This window comes from Gadus chalcogrammus, chromosome 2, assembly GCF_026213295.1.
Source record: "Gadus chalcogrammus isolate NIFS_2021 chromosome 2, NIFS_Gcha_1.0, whole genome shotgun sequence".
Taxonomy (NCBI): Eukaryota; Metazoa; Chordata; class Actinopteri; order Gadiformes; family Gadidae; genus Gadus; species Gadus chalcogrammus.
Genome location: NC_079413.1, coordinates 1,223,407 through 1,240,906, shown reverse-complemented (window position 1 = coordinate 1,240,906; position 17,500 = coordinate 1,223,407). Strand labels below are relative to the sequence as shown.

Genomic DNA, 17,500 nt, shown 5'->3' with positions numbered 1-17,500 from the left:
ACATTTACATTTAGGGAATTGAGCAGACGCTAATATACAAAGCGTCTTACAATAAGTCCATTAGTCAGAAGAGAAACAACGATATATCTCTGTCGGTACAGTAAGGATGTTCATAGAACCAAGCACAAAGCACTAACCATCACTAGGTTAACCCATTCCCCGTACACAACAGAGATAGCTAGGATAAGACGCTACACAATGCTAGGTACTATTTTCCAAAGCCGGGACGTATTGTTCTGCCCCACCTTCCCCTTTGGGCTCCTCCATGGAGAAGGCGGCGTTGTCCATGTACAGGTTGTGGACGGCGGGGGTCCGGTCGGGTCCGTAGTCCAGAGCGCTGCGCGCCGGGTACACGGCGTGCTCCGCGTCCGAGCCCTCCTCCTCGCCACCGCCCCCCTGCCCGGCGTCCAGCAGCCAGGTCTCCGGGACCACGTAGGTCAGCAGGAACGCCCAGCCGTTGGCCACCAGGGCGACGGCCACGGTGGGGTCGTCCCAGTCGCCGCGGCCCAGCGCCCCGTTCCCGTAGACGTACATCCCGATCCAGGCCGCCCAGAGGGCCGCGGTGAGCAGCCCCGTCGACAGGAGCAGGGCGCCGTCCCGACGCCACCGCCCGTCCTTCTGCGCCAGCGCCGCCGCGGCCGTCGCCACGGCGGCCAGCAGCAGCGCCATCACGTAGACCAGCGCCGTCACAAAGTCCTGGTTGGCGATGCCGCAGGACGGGTCGGGGGCGGCGGCGGCGGCGGGGGGCGGGAGCGGCGAGCGCAGCAGGGTGAGGATCAGCCACTCGGCGTTCACCATCACCTCCACCAGCCAGAGGGCCAGGCCCCCCAGGCCGAGCAGCCAGCCCCGGGGCCCCCGGGCCCCCCCCGCGGACCCCCCGCCCAGCAGCGCCAGCCACAGGCCGTGCGTCACCAGGCAGGCCAGGCACCCGGCGAACAGCACGCCGAAGAGGAAGCGCCGCACGGCGCAGGTGGTCGAGTCCCGCCCCACGACGAAGGCGAGCGCCAGGCCGAAGAGCCCCAGGGTGCACAGGGTGAAGGCGACCAGCAGGTGCAGCATGCCACGCCGCTGCCGGTCGCCCACCAGGGGCCAGACGCCCAGGAGGAAGACGAGCAGGACGAAGGAGGTCAGCGCGCCGGCGGCCGCCACCGCCTCCACCGCCACGCCCCAGGCGGCGTCCAGGTCACACAGGTTGAAGTAGAGCGGTTTGACGCCGGCGCCGCAGCCTCTGGGCACGCCGGAGGTCATGGCTGTGCACTGGCGAGGAGGGGGTTAGAGTTAACAGGAAAACGAGATTAGGCCTGATGCACAGTGGGGGGGAGTGTTTAGTGGGGGGGGGGGAGAAGGGGCCGAAAGAAGTGTCCAAACGAAACCTTAGCGGGGGTTTCGACATTTTTAATTGTTATGGTGTATTACCTACACTGTAACCCTTTGATTTAGATTTACAGCGAGATTCTAACAGTAATCTACTGTATTTACATGATACAGTAGATTAGGCCTACTTTAAAAATAAACCGTACCGTACTGTCATATTGCTATGAAAAGTTTCACAGTGTATTTTAAACATAATAGTCTGCTCTATTGCCAACCATACGTGGGGTTTGAAAGACGTGGGGTAACTCACATTAGTACACTTAGTTCAGAACAAGGAAAGTAGTTTCGATTACTTCCATCAATACAGGGAATAAACCGAGGTCGACGATTAGCCTGCAAAATTAAATCTTTCCAAGTCATGTGAGTAAAAGTAGCCCAACACCGATTCGACTTAAGAATTACACAATCATCAGGAAACAAGGAGAAAACACTGACATCACTCCAACACAATTAACACAATAACATGAAGAAGACTGCTTTAAATTGTCGGTGTCAGAACCAGACTGTGTGAAGGATGGAGGATGCCCTTTGTACCTCTAGATGAGGAGCAACAGGTCGCCACAGGTGGTCCACAAACGGAGAGAAAAGACCGCAGATCTCCTGATGTCAAACATCTAAATCGAATTCATGTTGAATGACAGAATCGTCTCTGAGACTAGATGGTAGGTGGTTGTCCAATCTGCACCAGCCTCACACACAACTTACTGAACTGTTGGTTATGCTCTATATTTTTATTTTCGGTTGAGGGACATCAAACTGGATCAAAGTTACCCTATAGTAGTTATATCCACGTCCATTCGAAATGAGCTCCGTGTAGGAGGTCTATAACCAGGCTGTTTACCTGCTGCTGCCCGCTGTGCGCTGCGCTGCGCTGCCTGCTCAGCTTTGCATGTTACTGCGATCACTCAGCTCAGTGCAGTCCTCATTATCTCTTAATCAGGTTACGCACAATGGCGCTATTATTGTTGTGTCGCAAAAAAAAAAAGCTAATTCAAGTTATGTGCACACACTAAACTCTCAGTTGATGTTTTCTTTGACACGCTGGGGTTAATTAACTTACAAACGAATTATATTTAAAAAACAAATTCAGAAATGTATAAACATAAGTTAAATAATATGGGCTTGTGTTAAATTAAAGTGCTATTTCATACGAATAGACGATGCTTGTACTTTTTATGTTAGTCATTTGGTCGAGCGCCATCTGGTGGCCATTAGAGGAATCGATTAGAAACTTTCAGACAGAGGGTCATCCGTCTCTCACCTTTTAATTCAGAGATAATGTTGTGTTTTAATGGTTTTTGAAAAGAAAATGTTGAAGCCGCAATATTCAATTTTAATTGGCTAAATATCATGCTTGGTTCTTAACTGGAAGATTATAATTAGTAATTTTCAGACAGAATAGTATTTTCTTTTTGGGGTGGGGGTTCGCACACCACTATTAAAAATACCCAGTTATTCACTACATGCCTGGGGGGTATCAGTATCAATCAAGGGCAGCCAGGACACCTCAGTAATGGCTGGGCGGGCATTTAGTTCAGTGCTGAGCTGCAGGGTTTGCGCGGCAAGGTTGGAGCATCGATCCACCAATGGAAAGCCTCCGTTTGGGGGCTTTCATGAATTTAGCCGAGTGTCGATCCGTTCCGTCCAGACCGCGGCCCCGCCAGCAATCCTGAGCCCCGTTAGCAGCGGAGAGAACAATGGTACGAAGGGGAAGGTCAGGAAGAAACCAGATTAAGATATGGATTGGAAGTGCACTCACATCTGTTAGGCCTGCTCTCCTCATTCAGTCCTATCGACGTGTGGTACTTTAGTTTAGCTTCCATTTTTTACACTACGGTAGGCCTACACACTCTGCGTTTAGCCTACCTCGTGTGTCAGATTCCTGTTTTTTGCACAGAGTTACATAAGTATCGTTACACAAGCTTCATTATGTTACAACTGTGGTAGGGGAGTTTTAAACGTGTTGTCCAGCCCGAAGTGGTTTCATTAGAGGATCTCAGCTGGGCTCCTCTGGGGATATGACCCATTACTCTCTCAGCTGTGGTGAGAAACTCTCACAGGAGACAGTTTGTCCTGCAAATGAGCCTCACTTGTTCTTCCTGTTCTAAACGTCAATTCCCCTATGAACTAAAGAGTGCAGTCAACATCAAATCATAACTGCCCAGTGCCCAGACATCTTATAAAATCAATTTAAAACTAATATTTTGATATTGTGTCCATAAGAAAAAAAGAAGAAGCAAATGGCTTACCTCGATGTGTGATTTTGATTTGTTGTTTATTCATCTCTTCAACATTAAAACAGACAAAAATGACGTAAAAACCTTATCTCTGTATATATATTTTACATACACTAAAAATATATATATAAATCTATATATAAACAATAAAAATATAAATTATATATAATATATATATATATACTGTACATATATATATGTGCACAGTTGCTTTGCATATAGTCAATAATAAGGTCAGTGTGTTGTGTGAGTGGATGTTTACCTCACTATAGACTATATTAATCCAGATTACATTGAGATATTTGCATCAAAAACAACAACCAGAACTAAGAGGCTTAGCGCAACTCCATCACAACAACTGTTGTCTTGTGCAAAAACATTTATGTGAAACTGAGGTGTGATTGGGAAAAATACCCCAAAACAAATTGAGCCGACAGTATATGGAAAGGTTTATCCAATTATAGATCTATTTAGGTTCTGCTCTATTAACAGCGCTGTTAAAAGCTCAACAAAAACAGCGATTGATTTGTAATAGTAACTAACTGACCCTATTTTTAAGCTCCACCAAACATTTAAGCCCAGTGTCTGTCTGGCTCGTGGTCAATGCCGCTTCGGAAAAAAAAGGAGGAATCCCAAATCAAAGCTGAAGCCGTGGCCACACCCCGCCAGATTCTACCAATCAGAGATGGGGGCCAGCATCCTACATAAAAAGTGAGTGGGCACAGGGAGACCAGCAACACACAGGGCAAGGCACCCTACACCACCCTACATTACACCACCTTTCAGTACACCAACCTACACCACTCTACACCAATTCACCGCACCCCTGCCAACCGAAGCCACCACCGGAAGAAGAGAAGGGGGAATCGGATCAGAAGAGATGGCTCTGTCGTGCGAACGAGGAGACCTCCTCTTGGGTTATGTGCTGGGGGTCCTGGTTCTCTCCTTCCTCTCCTACCCGGTCTCCGTTGGAGGAGGTAAGCACATCTGGACCTTTTTCTGTTCGCACCCAGTGTCCCCAGTGGCAGAGTGGTAGTTGAGTCTGTTCTGTGTTCCCGGTGCGTTTGACTGTCAGACCCCAGGGGTGGGATGAGTCTCTCATCCCACCCCTGGGGTCTGACAGCTCAGCTTCAGTCATCTTCAGTCCCAGTCTCTCGCTCCGTCTGTTAGATTCTGGGGAAAGACGTTGCCGTAATACTGGATCCGCCGTCTCCAGAGTTCATTCCTGTCTGATCTAACGATATCATTGTTGTACTTTTCATTTAGGAAAATATACGATTGCTGCATTGTTTGATAGTGTGTGCAAAATTCTTATTTTCTTTCCATTTTAAGACCAGCTGATTTTGAGCATCGGATTATGAGCTGAAGATCCCTCTCATTCTTAAACCTTTCATCCTCAATGCATTCACTTTATGACTCCTTTCTGAGAGAGAATGATTTAGTGATCACTTTATTTTGTACAGAAAGCCAGAAAGGCAAAGAGCAAATCTGACAACGAGAGCTTTCGAGAGGAAATCGGTTTAGCTGTCACCAATCGATGGTTCTGAGAAGCCTTATCTAACTTGCTTGGGGACACCGGCTCACGTCAAAGCAGCTCCTCTGAAGTGGCGTGGGGGCACATGATGGAGGAGGATGCAGAGATATGAGGAGAAGGAGGCACCGCTGGGACCTCACGGAGTACAGCCTCATTAAAGCCTGATGAGGCTGATGGCTGGGGCTCCGCAGTCTTCATGTGGAATTATTCAGTGTGCTGCTTGCCTCAACCCTGAGAGGAGAAAAGCTCCACAAAGCAGCAATCTGAAACACCCTCAAAGACTAGACGTCTCACATTCTCTCAGTCGGCCGCCATGAACATGAGTGTGTTTCTGTATCGTTGGTTTCTACACGGCCCCGGGTCGTGGGTAGGTGAGCGTGTGGCACCTGTGACCTCACCCTAACTGCTCCAGATGAGCTGGCTGTCGCCTTGCGTGATTGACACCGCCATCGGTGTGTGAATCTGTGCATGAATGGGTGAATACTGGGCGATATTGTAAAGTACTTTGAGCAGCCACTGGTTCGACAAGTGCTGTAGAGATGCAGTCCATCGACTATTCCATTTACTAGCAGGGCAGATAGGGAACTCCTGGTAGTCTGCGAAGCTAAACTCTCCCTCTTTAAAGCCTGATGAACGTGGCCATCCTCCCCACCTACACCCAGGTCTCCATCCCTCATCCACCTGTCTCGTGACCTGTCCTCATGTCCTCCTACGCAGCGGCCCTAAAGATGGAGGCCCTGCCAGAGGCCGGGGCCACAGTGCTGAACCACTCCATGGCTCTGGTGCAGCGCATGGAGAACCTGATGGCCCTGGGCAACGCCAGCGACGTGTCCCTGCGGGTGCAGACCCTGAACACGGAGGAGGTGAAGGTGCTGCCGGCCCACTCCCTCGTGCTGAGCCTGCAGAGCGACGTCTTCCGGGACCTGCTGCTCGCACGCAACGGCAGCGCCCTGGTGCTCAGCGAGACCGCCGAGTGCGCCGCCGTCTTCGACAAGTTCCTCAGGTGAGCGGAGGAGGAGGATGCGGGAGGGAGGACGGAGGGGTGGTGGAGACGGACGGAGGAGCTGAAAGGAATGACTGGAAGGACAGATCTACTGCTTCAGTCTGAAACAGGGACATTGATGAAATCTGTGGAAGGTGTGAGTGCGAGCACGCCGTAAAGATCTGACCTGACCAGAAGCCAAACCTTGCCGAATGCTGAGGTTCTGATAACACCAGCCAAAGTACCGAACTCAAAATTATAAATAAATAATACTATCTTAATATAACTACTTTCCATATTATCTTTGAGGGTTCAGTGCGATTCTAGTTCCAAATTGACCTTCCTCATCCAGATTAGCACTCTTAATCCAGTTTCCTCAGACGTTGACGACCATCGATTGAGTTGTTTCCTGTGGTTGGTCCGCAGGTATCTGTACTGTGGGGACATCTCCGTCCGCCTGGACCAGGCCATCCCTCTCCACCAGCTGGCCACCAAGTACCGTGTGGAGGGTCTTCAGCTCGGCCTCACTCAGTTCATGAGCCAGCACCTCTCCAGCGAGTCCCCGTCCGGCCACGTGGTGGGCTGGTACCAGTACGCCCAGCGCATCGGAGACGCCCCTCTGCAGGACAGCTGCCTGCGGTACCTCTCCTGGAACCTGTCCTCTGTGCTGCAGAGCGCCGAGTGGACCTCCGTCAGCGCCAACCTGCTGCTGACCCTCCTGCGCCGCTCCGACCTGGTGGTGCAGAGCGAGCTGGAGCTCTACGACGGCCTGGAGGCCTGGGCGGCCCGCAACCGTCCCGGCAGCCCCACGGCGGAGCGCGCCCTGGAGGCCATCCGCTACGGGATGATCCCGCCGCAGAAGCTCTTCCGCCTGCAGAAGAACTCGCCGCTGATGCAGAAACACTACGGCGCCGTGCGGGACCTGCTCTACCTCGCCTTCCAGTTCCACGCCACCCCGCCCGTCCAGCTCGCCAAGTACTTTGAGGTGAACTGCAGCATCTTCACCCCGCGCAACTACCTGTCGCCGGCCTGGGGCGCACCCTGGGTCATCAGCAGCCCCACGCGCGACGACCGCAGCTTCAGCTTCCAGACGCAGCTGGGCCCCAGCGGCCACGACTCCAGCAAGAAGGTGACTTGGAACGCCCTGTTCTCGCCCCGCTGGTTCCCGCTGGGCGCCCGGGCGTCGTACGCCGAGCCGGGCGCCATGATGCCCTCGCTGACCGACGGCGGCCGGCCGCGCATCATCGTCACGCCCGCCACCTCCAGCCCGGACTTTGCGGGCGTGAGCTTCCAGAAGACGGTGATGGTGATGGCGCGGCAGCAGGGGAAGGTGGTGGTGCGCCACGTCTACAATTTCCACCAGAGCACGGAGGAGGCCGGGGACTTCCTGGCCGAGGCGGACCTGCAGCGCCGGGCGTCGGAGTACCTGATCGACAGCGCCCTCTACCTGCACGTGGTGGTGAAGCCGGTGTACCACACGCTGATTGTGGCCAAGAAGTGAGCGGAGGCTCCGCCCATAAGCAGTCACTCACCGTAACCACGGCGCTCATATCACAACGCTTGTTTTTGACGTGTCTTTTTGAACGGCTCTTTTTGTCTAAAACCGGTGAGCTGTTTGGTCTTCCAGACGTTTAGAGTGAGAGTGACGAGTTGTGGTTTTCAACTGTGACGCGATCGGCGGTTCAGTGACAACGTCGAGAAGTCAATCAGGGGGGATGATTGGGGTTTTGGAGTGACAATCATAGTCAGAAAGTACGATCCTATTTCTTAACCCTTTGACTTTCCCATCCGACATCCGAAATAAAATAAAAAACGGTTTTCTGCTTACATTTTGGATATGAAATGAGTTGCTTTGTTTTAATTTCATGTTAATAATTAATTCTTAGATTACACTGTATTTCTTTACACCATATTATTAGATGAATAGGCCTACAATCATATTTAGACACTATTTCTGTTTCTATAGAATACATGCTATTAAATGTAGGCACATAGGCTACATGTAATGGCTTGCATATGGATGCTATTCAAGAAACCAACTAATAATCTCCTTGTCATTTTATAAAATATAGTGTGCTATTTAGTTACTTTAAGGGCACACATCATTGTTTAGAACGCACATAGACCTACTAGTAAAATAATATTCCTTTTATTTTCCGTACCGAAATTGCAGTTTCGACATTTTCAGTGACAATTTGTTTGAATGCAATTTTCCACCAAAATAAAAATAATTGAAAACCTCTCGGCTATCTTGTCTTCTTACATGTTAACAATTAAGCAAATAAATGTTAAAATAAGTATTCAACCTACATGTTATAACTTTTAGATATTATATAGGCCTACTGTATATAATATATATATATATAATATAATACATGATATAAAAGAACATACAATATATATCATAATATATATATAGGCTATATAATAATAATAATAATATTAATAATAATAATAATAACAATAATAATAATAATAATAACATATATTATTATAATGTATCATGTCTTATAATATATAAATTATATTATATTACATATATTATATATTTGATACGTTGATACGTAGAGTATCTAAAATCTAAAACACTAAAAACGTAAATCCTTTATTTAACATTTTCTCCGAAAGAAAACTACACTGTCCACAAACCCCGGGCCGGAAGTACGTCATTACGCACACGCGTCTTTGGCTCCCTCAGCTGTCAGACTTTGGCCAGCCTAAAGTGCAGTTTGGGTTCCTCCGTGGGGATCTTTCGGACGTCACTTTGCGGTCGGAACCCGGGCAGACTTCGCGCGATCGGTCGGTAACGCGCGGACTCGGTGCGTAACGCACGGACGGGCTGCACGAAAAAGGACGCGCGATCCGAACATCGCTGCTGGTTTTTTGCACGACAAGCCGCCGCAAATCCTGAGCGGTTGGAGGGTAGATGTCGGGAGGGAGGGAGTGAAAAAGGCAAAAGTCTTTGTGCTTCCCTTCCCCCCTCATCAAAGCGTAGGGGAAATGTCTGTCTCCAAAGGAGGTAAGGATTGACCTGAGCTTGTTCCATAACGTGTCTGGCTTCCCGGTTCCGGGATGGGACCGGGGGGGGGGGGGGGGGGGGGGGGGGGCGGTGTTGCATTAAGTTAGCAGATGAGGAGCTGCATGGTGGGTAGAAAACGCCAGCCGAGCGTCTTTCCTGCTTCTATCATTACGCAAATTTGGCGGTGGGAGGGGGGGTGGGGGAAACACTCGGTGCCTCAAGAAACTTCTGCTAGACTCTTTTACAACAGCCTCCGTTTATGTACCGGGGGTGACCTTACACCAGTGTTTGGATGTCTAGTGCGTGCGTGTGCGTGTGCCTGCTTGTGCGTTTTGTGAAAACTATTTCACAACCAGCAGTATGTGAGTGGCGGACTAGTGGTCTCCCAGCCTGCACTGGTGCAAACCCGCTGCTGTGGTTCTAAACCAGCAGTAGCAGCAGCAGCCAGGTTGTTGTTCTTCTGCAGTGACATGTCGTGTGGGTGGTTTGGTTTGCATTCAAGCCGAACGTGATACTTTCAACCTGCACGACGTTCATATATAAATATATATATCCTAACTACAACTAATAACATGATGAAGGTGAGGAGTATTTTCTGACCCCGGGTTCATACTGACGTTCTTCTTCTGGAACAACAACCGCATTGGGGGAAAAACAAACCCATCGTGGAAAATCAAGCTACTTTTCCTGTGCGAGAGAGACACACGGTGATGATGTCAATTTACATTTCAAGTTCACCGCGTGCTGTTACACAACCATACTAGCGTTACCATGGTGGGAGTACACATTGTTTCAGAGGGCTGTGCGGAGCGGCCCTCGGCCTACCCTGGCATGTTGTGACTCGCAGCGGCGTTCACCAGTGGAGAAGTTCTTTGTTGACAGTTCACTGGCTGAAAGCAATCTTGCATAGCTCTCTCTCCACGAGGTCTGTGCGGGGTTTTTGGTTCCCTTAACACACCCAAAGGTTTCCTGAAGATTTTCTTTTTAAATAGTTAAGGATTGCTTAATGGCTTGGGCAGGCTCAAGTGCATTGAAATGCCATTCCTAGTAGTGCTTACGCATGCTTGGAGAGACCCAAGTATCCCCCGCTCAGATTGGGTGTTATGTGAGATAATCTGTGCATGACTCATCGTAGTCCATATATGGAGCAAATCTGGCTTGTTGTCGGTGACTTCTTACTCAGCTATTGACGCTTTGATCGAATGGAAAGTCCAGAATTTCTCCTCTTCAATTGTCCTACAGCTTGAATAATATCCTGATTCACGCTCCCATCTCCCTACATAGCTCCCATGTGTACCTGATTCACTTTCACGTCACCCACAGTTAGTTTCAATGTCATTATTTATATGAGGACTTATGAGGGCCGGTGCCAACCACGGTAAACTCGAGTGTGAGGGGCTAAGGGGGGAGGTTCCGATCACGTCCAGAACGAGGAAAGCCAGCGGTCAGGCCAAGGAACCTGACGTGTAATAATTGCCCCGGGGTAATGACAGCTGTCGAGGTTTGAGGATCTGTCCAGTCTTGAATGACTGACGATGAATCATCCTGCACCGACCACAGGCCTGGCGGTGGCCGACGCACGTACACGCTCTGACACAAATACACAGACAGACAGACAGATGCACAGACAAACACTCACACATGCACACAGTCCCTCACACACACACGCGCACACGCATGCACACAGACCCTCACACACATGCACATCCATAAGTTGTGGTGAACATGTGGTTGTGTTTGGTTTGTGAGGGTTGGTTCTGCAGACAAACGTCTGTCAATCCGTGTGTCTGCAGGAAATCTGTCGTTCGTTTCGAGTCGTGGATTCCGTGAAAAATGGAAAACATTTGCTCCTTTACAGAAATGCAAATATTTGGTTGCTAACCTCATCCTGGAAACGGATCATGTTTGGTTTTTGTTGGCTGCCTGTCGGCAATCAAAGGCAGCATATGCTATCACAAGGCTCGGGTTACACCGTGATGGACGTATGCCATTAGTCATGACGTGTGTAGGCTACATGATTCATGCTAAAGGGTCTCTGCATGCACAACGATAAGCTGTGCATCAGAAGCAGAGGGCTGCATTGTTTTGAGGGACGGGAGAGTTTCTTAGCATTCTAAAAATGGATCCGCAGTCTGCATGAGCTAACCTGACTGCTATGCGCTCAGGCATGCAGCCTTCTTCATGTCCTATATTCCATAGCGTGAGTGCAGGGGGGCTGCCTGTTTGGCTGCAGATCGCCTCTCCAAACCCGGCCCTTCCCCTGCAAGAACAAAAGGCTGTTTCAGTTGTTATGTCACAGAAGGATATTTGCTCTTAATTTAGCTTGCATGGAGGAAACGCACACTCCTATTCTTTTTTCGGTCTCGGCTTATATGTTCAGAGCACACTAATGATGTTCTCTCTCTCTCTCTCTCTCAATGGAAAGCACATTTGGCCTGCTTTAATCTCACTGTCTCATGGGGATTCCAGGCAGACCTGTTTGATGCCGTGCAGTATTGGTGATACCTGGTGAATTGAGGAAATGCGCAGAGCATGCATGGCTTTTTCTGCATAAATCGCTGAACAAAATGACCCTTTATGCAAATTGCATTGGACTAAGCTTGCACCAAACATTCTTGCCCAGCATTTATGATGTTTACGAGATTGGCAAGATTGCACCAAGTTAAAAAACACAAACTGTTCTGTGTGCAACTTTCTTGAACGTCTGTTTGCCTTGAAGTAGCCTTCCAAAACAACCCAACAGGACAAGGCGACATAGCCTGCCCTAATCCTGCACCGCCCAGGTCAGGGGGAAAGTTTATCTCCAGCCGAAGACGTCGTCAAGGGGACAGAAACGCCGCAGTTCTTGAACAAATAAATAGCATTTTCACATATTTCCCCGGGTCTTATCAGGCGAGTGTCCGTGTCACTCTGGCCGGACGTTCCCTGCCGTTCTGCGGGAAAGTCCCTGGCCTAGTTACCGCAAAGAGTCCCTGAATTGGGGCCGCTTTCACCGCTGACTGCAGGGAACATAACTTCTCCTTGTCCCGCTGCCAGGTATTGCGAAAAAAAAGGATGTGAAGTGAACGTAGCAACGGCTGGTGGTGGTGCGGGGGGGGGGGGGGGGTTCTTTGGCATTGATTAACCGAGGCGTGCAGGAAGGGAACCAGCCTGGACGGGCAGGAAGACGCCAGCCTCCCCTCCTAACCCACTTCCTCCTCGCAGCGTCTGAGTCACGATTAGTCAGCCACCTTTGGCCCGCTGCTTGGCGGCCGCCGATGGCTCGTGCTCCTCTCCCGTCGGATTACAGATCAGCACAAGTGTTCAGCGCCAATCAAACGCAGCTGCAGGCGGCCGTGGGCGTTATTACCCGCTCACTCGCGGTTTGTTTTAAGGTTTCGGCCGCTGCGTTGGTTAAGCGGTCGTTGGGGTGTTTAAACGGTACCGCGTTTATCCAGCGCTGTTCTAACCAGCGGCCACTCGAAGCGTTTTACAACACTGCCTCACATTGACCCGTTCACGCACACACTCGCACGCCGACGGCGGAGTCAGCCCCGCAGGGCGACAGCCAGCTGGTCGGGAGCAGTCAGGGTGAGGTGCCTTGTTCCTCGACACTCTAGCTAGGAGGAGCCGGGGATCGAACTAGCAACCGCCCGGTAACAAGTCAACACACTCTACCCAATGAGCCACATGCCGCCCCCCCTTTTTAAAGCGAAGGAGTGTGAATTCTGTGTTTTGGTTTTCTGACCGGCGCTCTCTCTCTCTCTCTCCCCTCCCCCCCCCCCCCCCCCCAGGGAAGAAGAACCCACGGCTGAGGCTTCCCACCGAGGTCTTTGTCCCGACCGCTCCGGCTGTCGCCGCGTAAGTCACCCCCCCCCCCCCCCCCCTCCTGCCCATACACACACAGGAAGTATGCCTGGCATTGCTTTGTGTTTCTAATAAGTCAGCAAGGTGCGAACACGCTGTTGCATACCTGGTGCACAAGAGGTGCACTGTTGACACTGTGCACTGTTGACAACAACATCCTGTTTGGCTCGCTCTGCACTCGTCTCTGTTTGAATACAACCTGTCTCCCCCCACAGACCCCCTCGTGACCTGGACTCTAAGGCCTGCGTCACCATCGGAGACAAGGTAAACACACACACACACACACACACACACACACACACACACACACACACACACACACACACACACACACACACACACACACACACACACACACACACACACACACACACACACACACACACACAGGTACATACAGGTACATACACACAGGTACATACAGGTACATACACACAGGTACATACACACAGGTACACACACACACACACACACACACACACACACACAGGTACACACACACACACACAGGTACACACACACACACACACACACACACACACACACACACACACACACACACAGGTACACACACACACACACACACACAGGTACACACGTCCCCCCCTGCTCCATACCCGTCTCCGTCTTCTACAACCCACTGCACACCTCCTCCCTTATTGATCTGTTCCCCCCCCCCCCCCCCCCCCCCCCTCCGTCCGTCCGCTCCGTCCTCCAGAACTTTGTGGTGAAGGCGGACGACCTGGAGCAGATCGAGGAGCTGGGGCGGGGGGCGTACGGCGTGGTGGACAAGATGAGGCACGTCCCCAGCGGCGTGATCATGGCTGTGAAGGTGGGTCTCTCTCTCTGCTGCTCGGGTTACCTGGCCCCCCGGTCCCTGGGGGCGTCTGAAATAGCTCCGTGAGTCACGGCTTACCGCGCTCTAACCAGTCGCGTCCGGCTCGGAGCGCGTTTGGTCTGGTTCAGAGATACTGGATGTTATGGGCACTGGTCGGGTTTAGTATGGAGGAGAGGTTTTCTAGTGGTAGATTAGGCACAGACAGACAGGTACATACTCAGACAGACCGACAGACAGGTATGTACTCAGACAGACAGACAGGTATATACTCAGACAGACAGATAGACAGGTACATACTCAGACAGACAGACAGACAGACAGGTACATACTCAGACAGACAGACAGACCGGTACATACTCAGACAGACACATACTCAGACAGCCAGACAGACAGACGGGTACATACTCAGACAGACACATACTCAAAACAGACAGGTACATACTCAGACGGACAGCCAGACAGACGGGTACGTACTCGGACAGACAGCCAGACAGACGGGTACGTACTCGGACAGACTGACAGCCAGACAGACGGGTACGTACTCGGACAGACAGACAGCCAGACAGACGGGTACGTACTCGGACAGACAGACAGCCAGACAGACGGGTACGTACTCGGACAGACTGACCGGAGGAAAACACACATGGAGAGACCTGCGATACATATGGAGATGAGGACAAGCATGTCCATATAAGTGCAACAATAATTCAAAATGTCCCCCCCCACCCCAGAGGATCCGGGCGACGGTCAACACGCTGGAGCAGAAGAGACTGCTGATGGACCTGGACATCTCCATGAGGACCGTGGACTGCTTCTTCACCGTCACCTTCTACGGGGCGCTCTTCAGAGAGGTGAGGGGAGGTTATCCCATTCCATTGCTTCCTTCCTGATTGCGATTTCCAAACTCGAGTTTGGGCCGATACCGAGTATATACTAGTGGTGAAACGGATCAGTGTGTCCACGGTTCGGTTCAGATAACCGTTTTGGGCCTCGGTTTTGGATACTTTTTTTTGACGGAGGCTTTGGGGGAGAAACACAAAAATGAATGAGACCCACAGGCTATTTGCAATGTGTTAATTGACTGCAATCAGACAACTTGCAAGGCTTTATTGTGCAATAAATGTTCCCCTAAATGCATTTGAAAACATGGTGCACTGAGTGTAACATGTAAGGGATAACGTTTCGAACACTGACAGGCTGAAGGGAGGGGCGGGAAAAGTCTCATTGGCTCGGGCAGCACTGGACAGAATGCATTCCGCTGGGTCCTAAACACCCTTTTTGTATCGGACGTAGGCTACAGTTGGCAAAATACGCTGCATAAGGCAATGCCTTCATGAAACCGAAATCCGCGGATCTCCAGAATGCTCCGAACTGTGGTAAACGAACCGAACGGATTCGGATACAATTCGAATCCGCTGCGGGCCTAGTATATACCGATGCAGCATCTTGCATTGTAACTACTAACAGCACATGTTCTTATTAAAGGGTTCTCTTACAATGACGTTCTCTTACATTTACATTTATTATCTATCATAACAAATTTGCTTGAGCATCCACGTTCTTCCGACTTCGTACCTCTAACGACTTGGATCGGAGTTGACACGTTTCCCATTCCGACTTTCCGTTCTCCGACCGTTAACAAACGCACCGTAACATCACGTGTACGTCATGTGTTCAGTGTCGCGTCATGGTATCAGATCGGCGCATGGACTCGGCGTACTCGCCGATACCCGTTACTGCATTTTACGGCCGTATCGGAAGGATTTCCGATACTGGTATCGGTATCGGAACTGCTCCAGCTCACGTCCCCCCCCTTCCTTAACCCCCCCCCCGGACGCTGGGTTCAGCTGGTCTCTGTGCGGCGAGACGGCCCCGATCACACGACGACGCGGTGCGTGGTCTGTTGTGCTGGGGACCTGTGAAGCGTTTTACAGCCCGCCCCCGACGGAGGAATGCCGGGTTCCTTAGCAACACCTGGGTTCAGCCAGCGGCCGCGGGGCAAACTCGCCGCCGGTCCCGCTGTGGACGTCGTCATGGCGATGCAGCTATTTATTGTAGCTTGTCTGTGAAGTTAGCGTTTTGGTGTGCGATGGTTTTGTTTCGTTGCTGAACACGACTGGCTGTTATTCAGGGTTTGGATAGAAGCGCACAGCTGTGATTTTTGTTTGCTGATGTTCCCTTGCTAAACAAATTAGCTTGTTAAAAAAAGGACACGTTTCTTTCAGATTAGACTGGTTCTAAGGTTGGACATCAGGCAATATTTAACACTAATATTTAACACATTAGGTCACCGATATCGATTCTCAACAGGTATCTCTTCCTCATATCAAGGACTTGTGTAAACAAGACTGATCTGGAATGAATCGTCTCTCAGTGATCTTTAGAGACGAGGAAGCAGAGAGTGAATATTGAAGTTCAGACTGATTCATCCCTGTGATATGAATCATATCATGCTGTTACACATTCATCCCTGTGATATGAATCATATCACAGGGATGAATCAGTCTGTTCTTCAATGGAACAGCATATCATCTGATGTTCCATCCGTCTAAATATGTCAATGTGTGTAAAATGGCCATGTTTTTTTATCAGCCATGGTCAGGGTGTTGAATACCATTCAACCCCTCATATAAAGTAGATTCTTGGGTGGCGTGTAACCGGAAGGTTACTAGTCAGATCCTACTAGCCGAGTGTCGAGGTGTCCCTGAGCGAGACGCCTCACCCTGACTGCTCCCGACGAGCTGGCTGTCGCCCTGCGTGGTCGACTCCGCCGTGGGTCGGTTTCGGATGGAAGCTAAATGTGAATGCTCACGCTCACGGTCCTTCTGCGCTGGGGTCTGTTTCCCAGGGGGACGTCTGGATCTGCATGGAGCTCATGGACACGTCCCTGGACAAGTTCTACAAGAAGGTGATCGAGAAGGGCATGACCATCCCCGAGGACATCCTGGGCAAGATCACTGTGGCGGTGAGTCCTCCTGTTGAGGTTTGTCGTGGAAACGGGGGCCGCCGATGGGCGTTGTTAGGGACCCTCTTTGTGTGGCGTTGAGGTCGTTTGATGGGCGGTGCGACGGCGTGTTTTCCCAGAGGGCTTTGCTCAGCTCCTTACGTTGACTGTGTTTCCTCTGCAGATCGTTAAGGCGTTGGAACACCTGCACAACAACCTGTCCGTCATCCACAGAGGTAAGGGGCTGCTTTAGAACTGGACTATTATGGGATGGCTAAGGGGATGAAGGGTGATGTTATCTAAACCAGTGTTTTGTTAATATGGTAAAGGTAATGTGAATCATATCTCATTAAGTATGGTTGCACGAATAAAGAGACGACCAACAACTTTCTCGGTAATGGAAATTAATAATTGTTTTGTCATTGTTACACCGAAATAAACTCCTCACAGTATTAAATAAATTCGATACATACTTACACTTGCAGAGAAATATTGCATGTGTTCAACTTGCGTCGTGTTTCGTTCAAAACGATGTTGATGTGTCTTCAGACGTGAAGCCGTCCAACGTCCTCATAAACACCCAGGGCCAGGTGAAGATGTGCGACTTTGGCATCAGTGGCCACCTAGTGGACTCGGTCGCCAAGACGATGGACGCCGGCTGTAAGCCCTACATGGCGGTAAGTACACCCAGAAAACGCTTGGCAACCGGATAAAGTCTGAGCTAAG

At 50.4% G+C, this 17,500-nt stretch overlaps 3 protein-coding genes across 4 annotated transcripts in view; 2 read left to right on the top strand and 1 right to left on the bottom strand.

The window, feature by feature from the left end:
• LOC130405350 (G-protein coupled receptor family C group 5 member C-like) overlaps positions 1 to 2,248 on the bottom strand; it is a 3,418-nt gene extending 1,170 nt beyond the window's left edge. Inside the window, exons 1-2 of one of the 2 annotated variants that reach the window (XM_056610422.1) lie at positions 2,216 to 2,248; positions 246 to 1,257 (exon numbers count right to left, since the gene is read on the bottom strand). In XM_056610422.1, the coding sequence (XP_056466397.1) occupies positions 246 to 1,248 (1,003 nt within the window). In that variant the 5' untranslated portion in view covers positions 1,249 to 1,257; positions 2,216 to 2,248. Of the gene's footprint in view, positions 1 to 245; positions 1,258 to 1,908 lie in introns of both variants that reach the window. The other variant, XM_056610414.1, reaches the window with a different exon arrangement.
• Positions 2,249 to 4,308: 2,060 nt separating this feature from the next.
• btbd17b (BTB (POZ) domain containing 17b) lies at positions 4,309 to 8,280 on the top strand. Its single transcript, XM_056610302.1, has 3 exons — positions 4,309 to 4,588; positions 5,863 to 6,148; positions 6,554 to 8,280. The coding sequence occupies exons 1-3, from the start codon at positions 4,492 to 4,494 to the stop codon at positions 7,626 to 7,628; spliced, it is 1,458 nt and encodes a 485-aa protein (XP_056466277.1). The 5' UTR covers positions 4,309 to 4,491; the 3' UTR covers positions 7,629 to 8,280.
• A 588-nt stretch (positions 8,281 to 8,868) lies between these two features.
• The window catches only part of LOC130403741 (dual specificity mitogen-activated protein kinase kinase 6-like), an 8,952-nt gene continuing 320 nt past the window's right edge, over positions 8,869 to 17,500 (top strand). Inside the window, exons 1-8 of the mRNA XM_056608175.1 lie at positions 8,869 to 9,146; positions 12,920 to 12,986; positions 13,208 to 13,256; positions 13,711 to 13,824; positions 14,562 to 14,681; positions 16,679 to 16,795; positions 16,959 to 17,010; positions 17,324 to 17,451. Of these exons, the coding sequence (XP_056464150.1) occupies positions 9,128 to 9,146; positions 12,920 to 12,986; positions 13,208 to 13,256; positions 13,711 to 13,824; positions 14,562 to 14,681; positions 16,679 to 16,795; positions 16,959 to 17,010; positions 17,324 to 17,451 (666 nt within the window). The 5' untranslated portion in view covers positions 8,869 to 9,127. The remainder of the gene's footprint in view (positions 9,147 to 12,919; positions 12,987 to 13,207; positions 13,257 to 13,710; positions 13,825 to 14,561; positions 14,682 to 16,678; positions 16,796 to 16,958; positions 17,011 to 17,323; positions 17,452 to 17,500) is intronic.

Excerpts from the sequence above, each read along its gene's own strand:
- btbd17b (XM_056610302.1), top strand. The coding sequence starts at position 4,492 with ATGGCTCTGTCGTGCGAACGAGGAGACCTCCTCTTGGGTTATGTGCTG. Across the intron at positions 4,589-5,862 it reads CCCGGTCTCCGTTGGAGGAG|CGGCCCTAAAGATGGAGGCC; the intron begins GTAAGCACATCT and ends CCTCCTACGCAG. Across the intron at positions 6,149-6,553 it reads GTCTTCGACAAGTTCCTCAG|GTATCTGTACTGTGGGGACA; the intron begins GTGAGCGGAGGA and ends GTTGGTCCGCAG.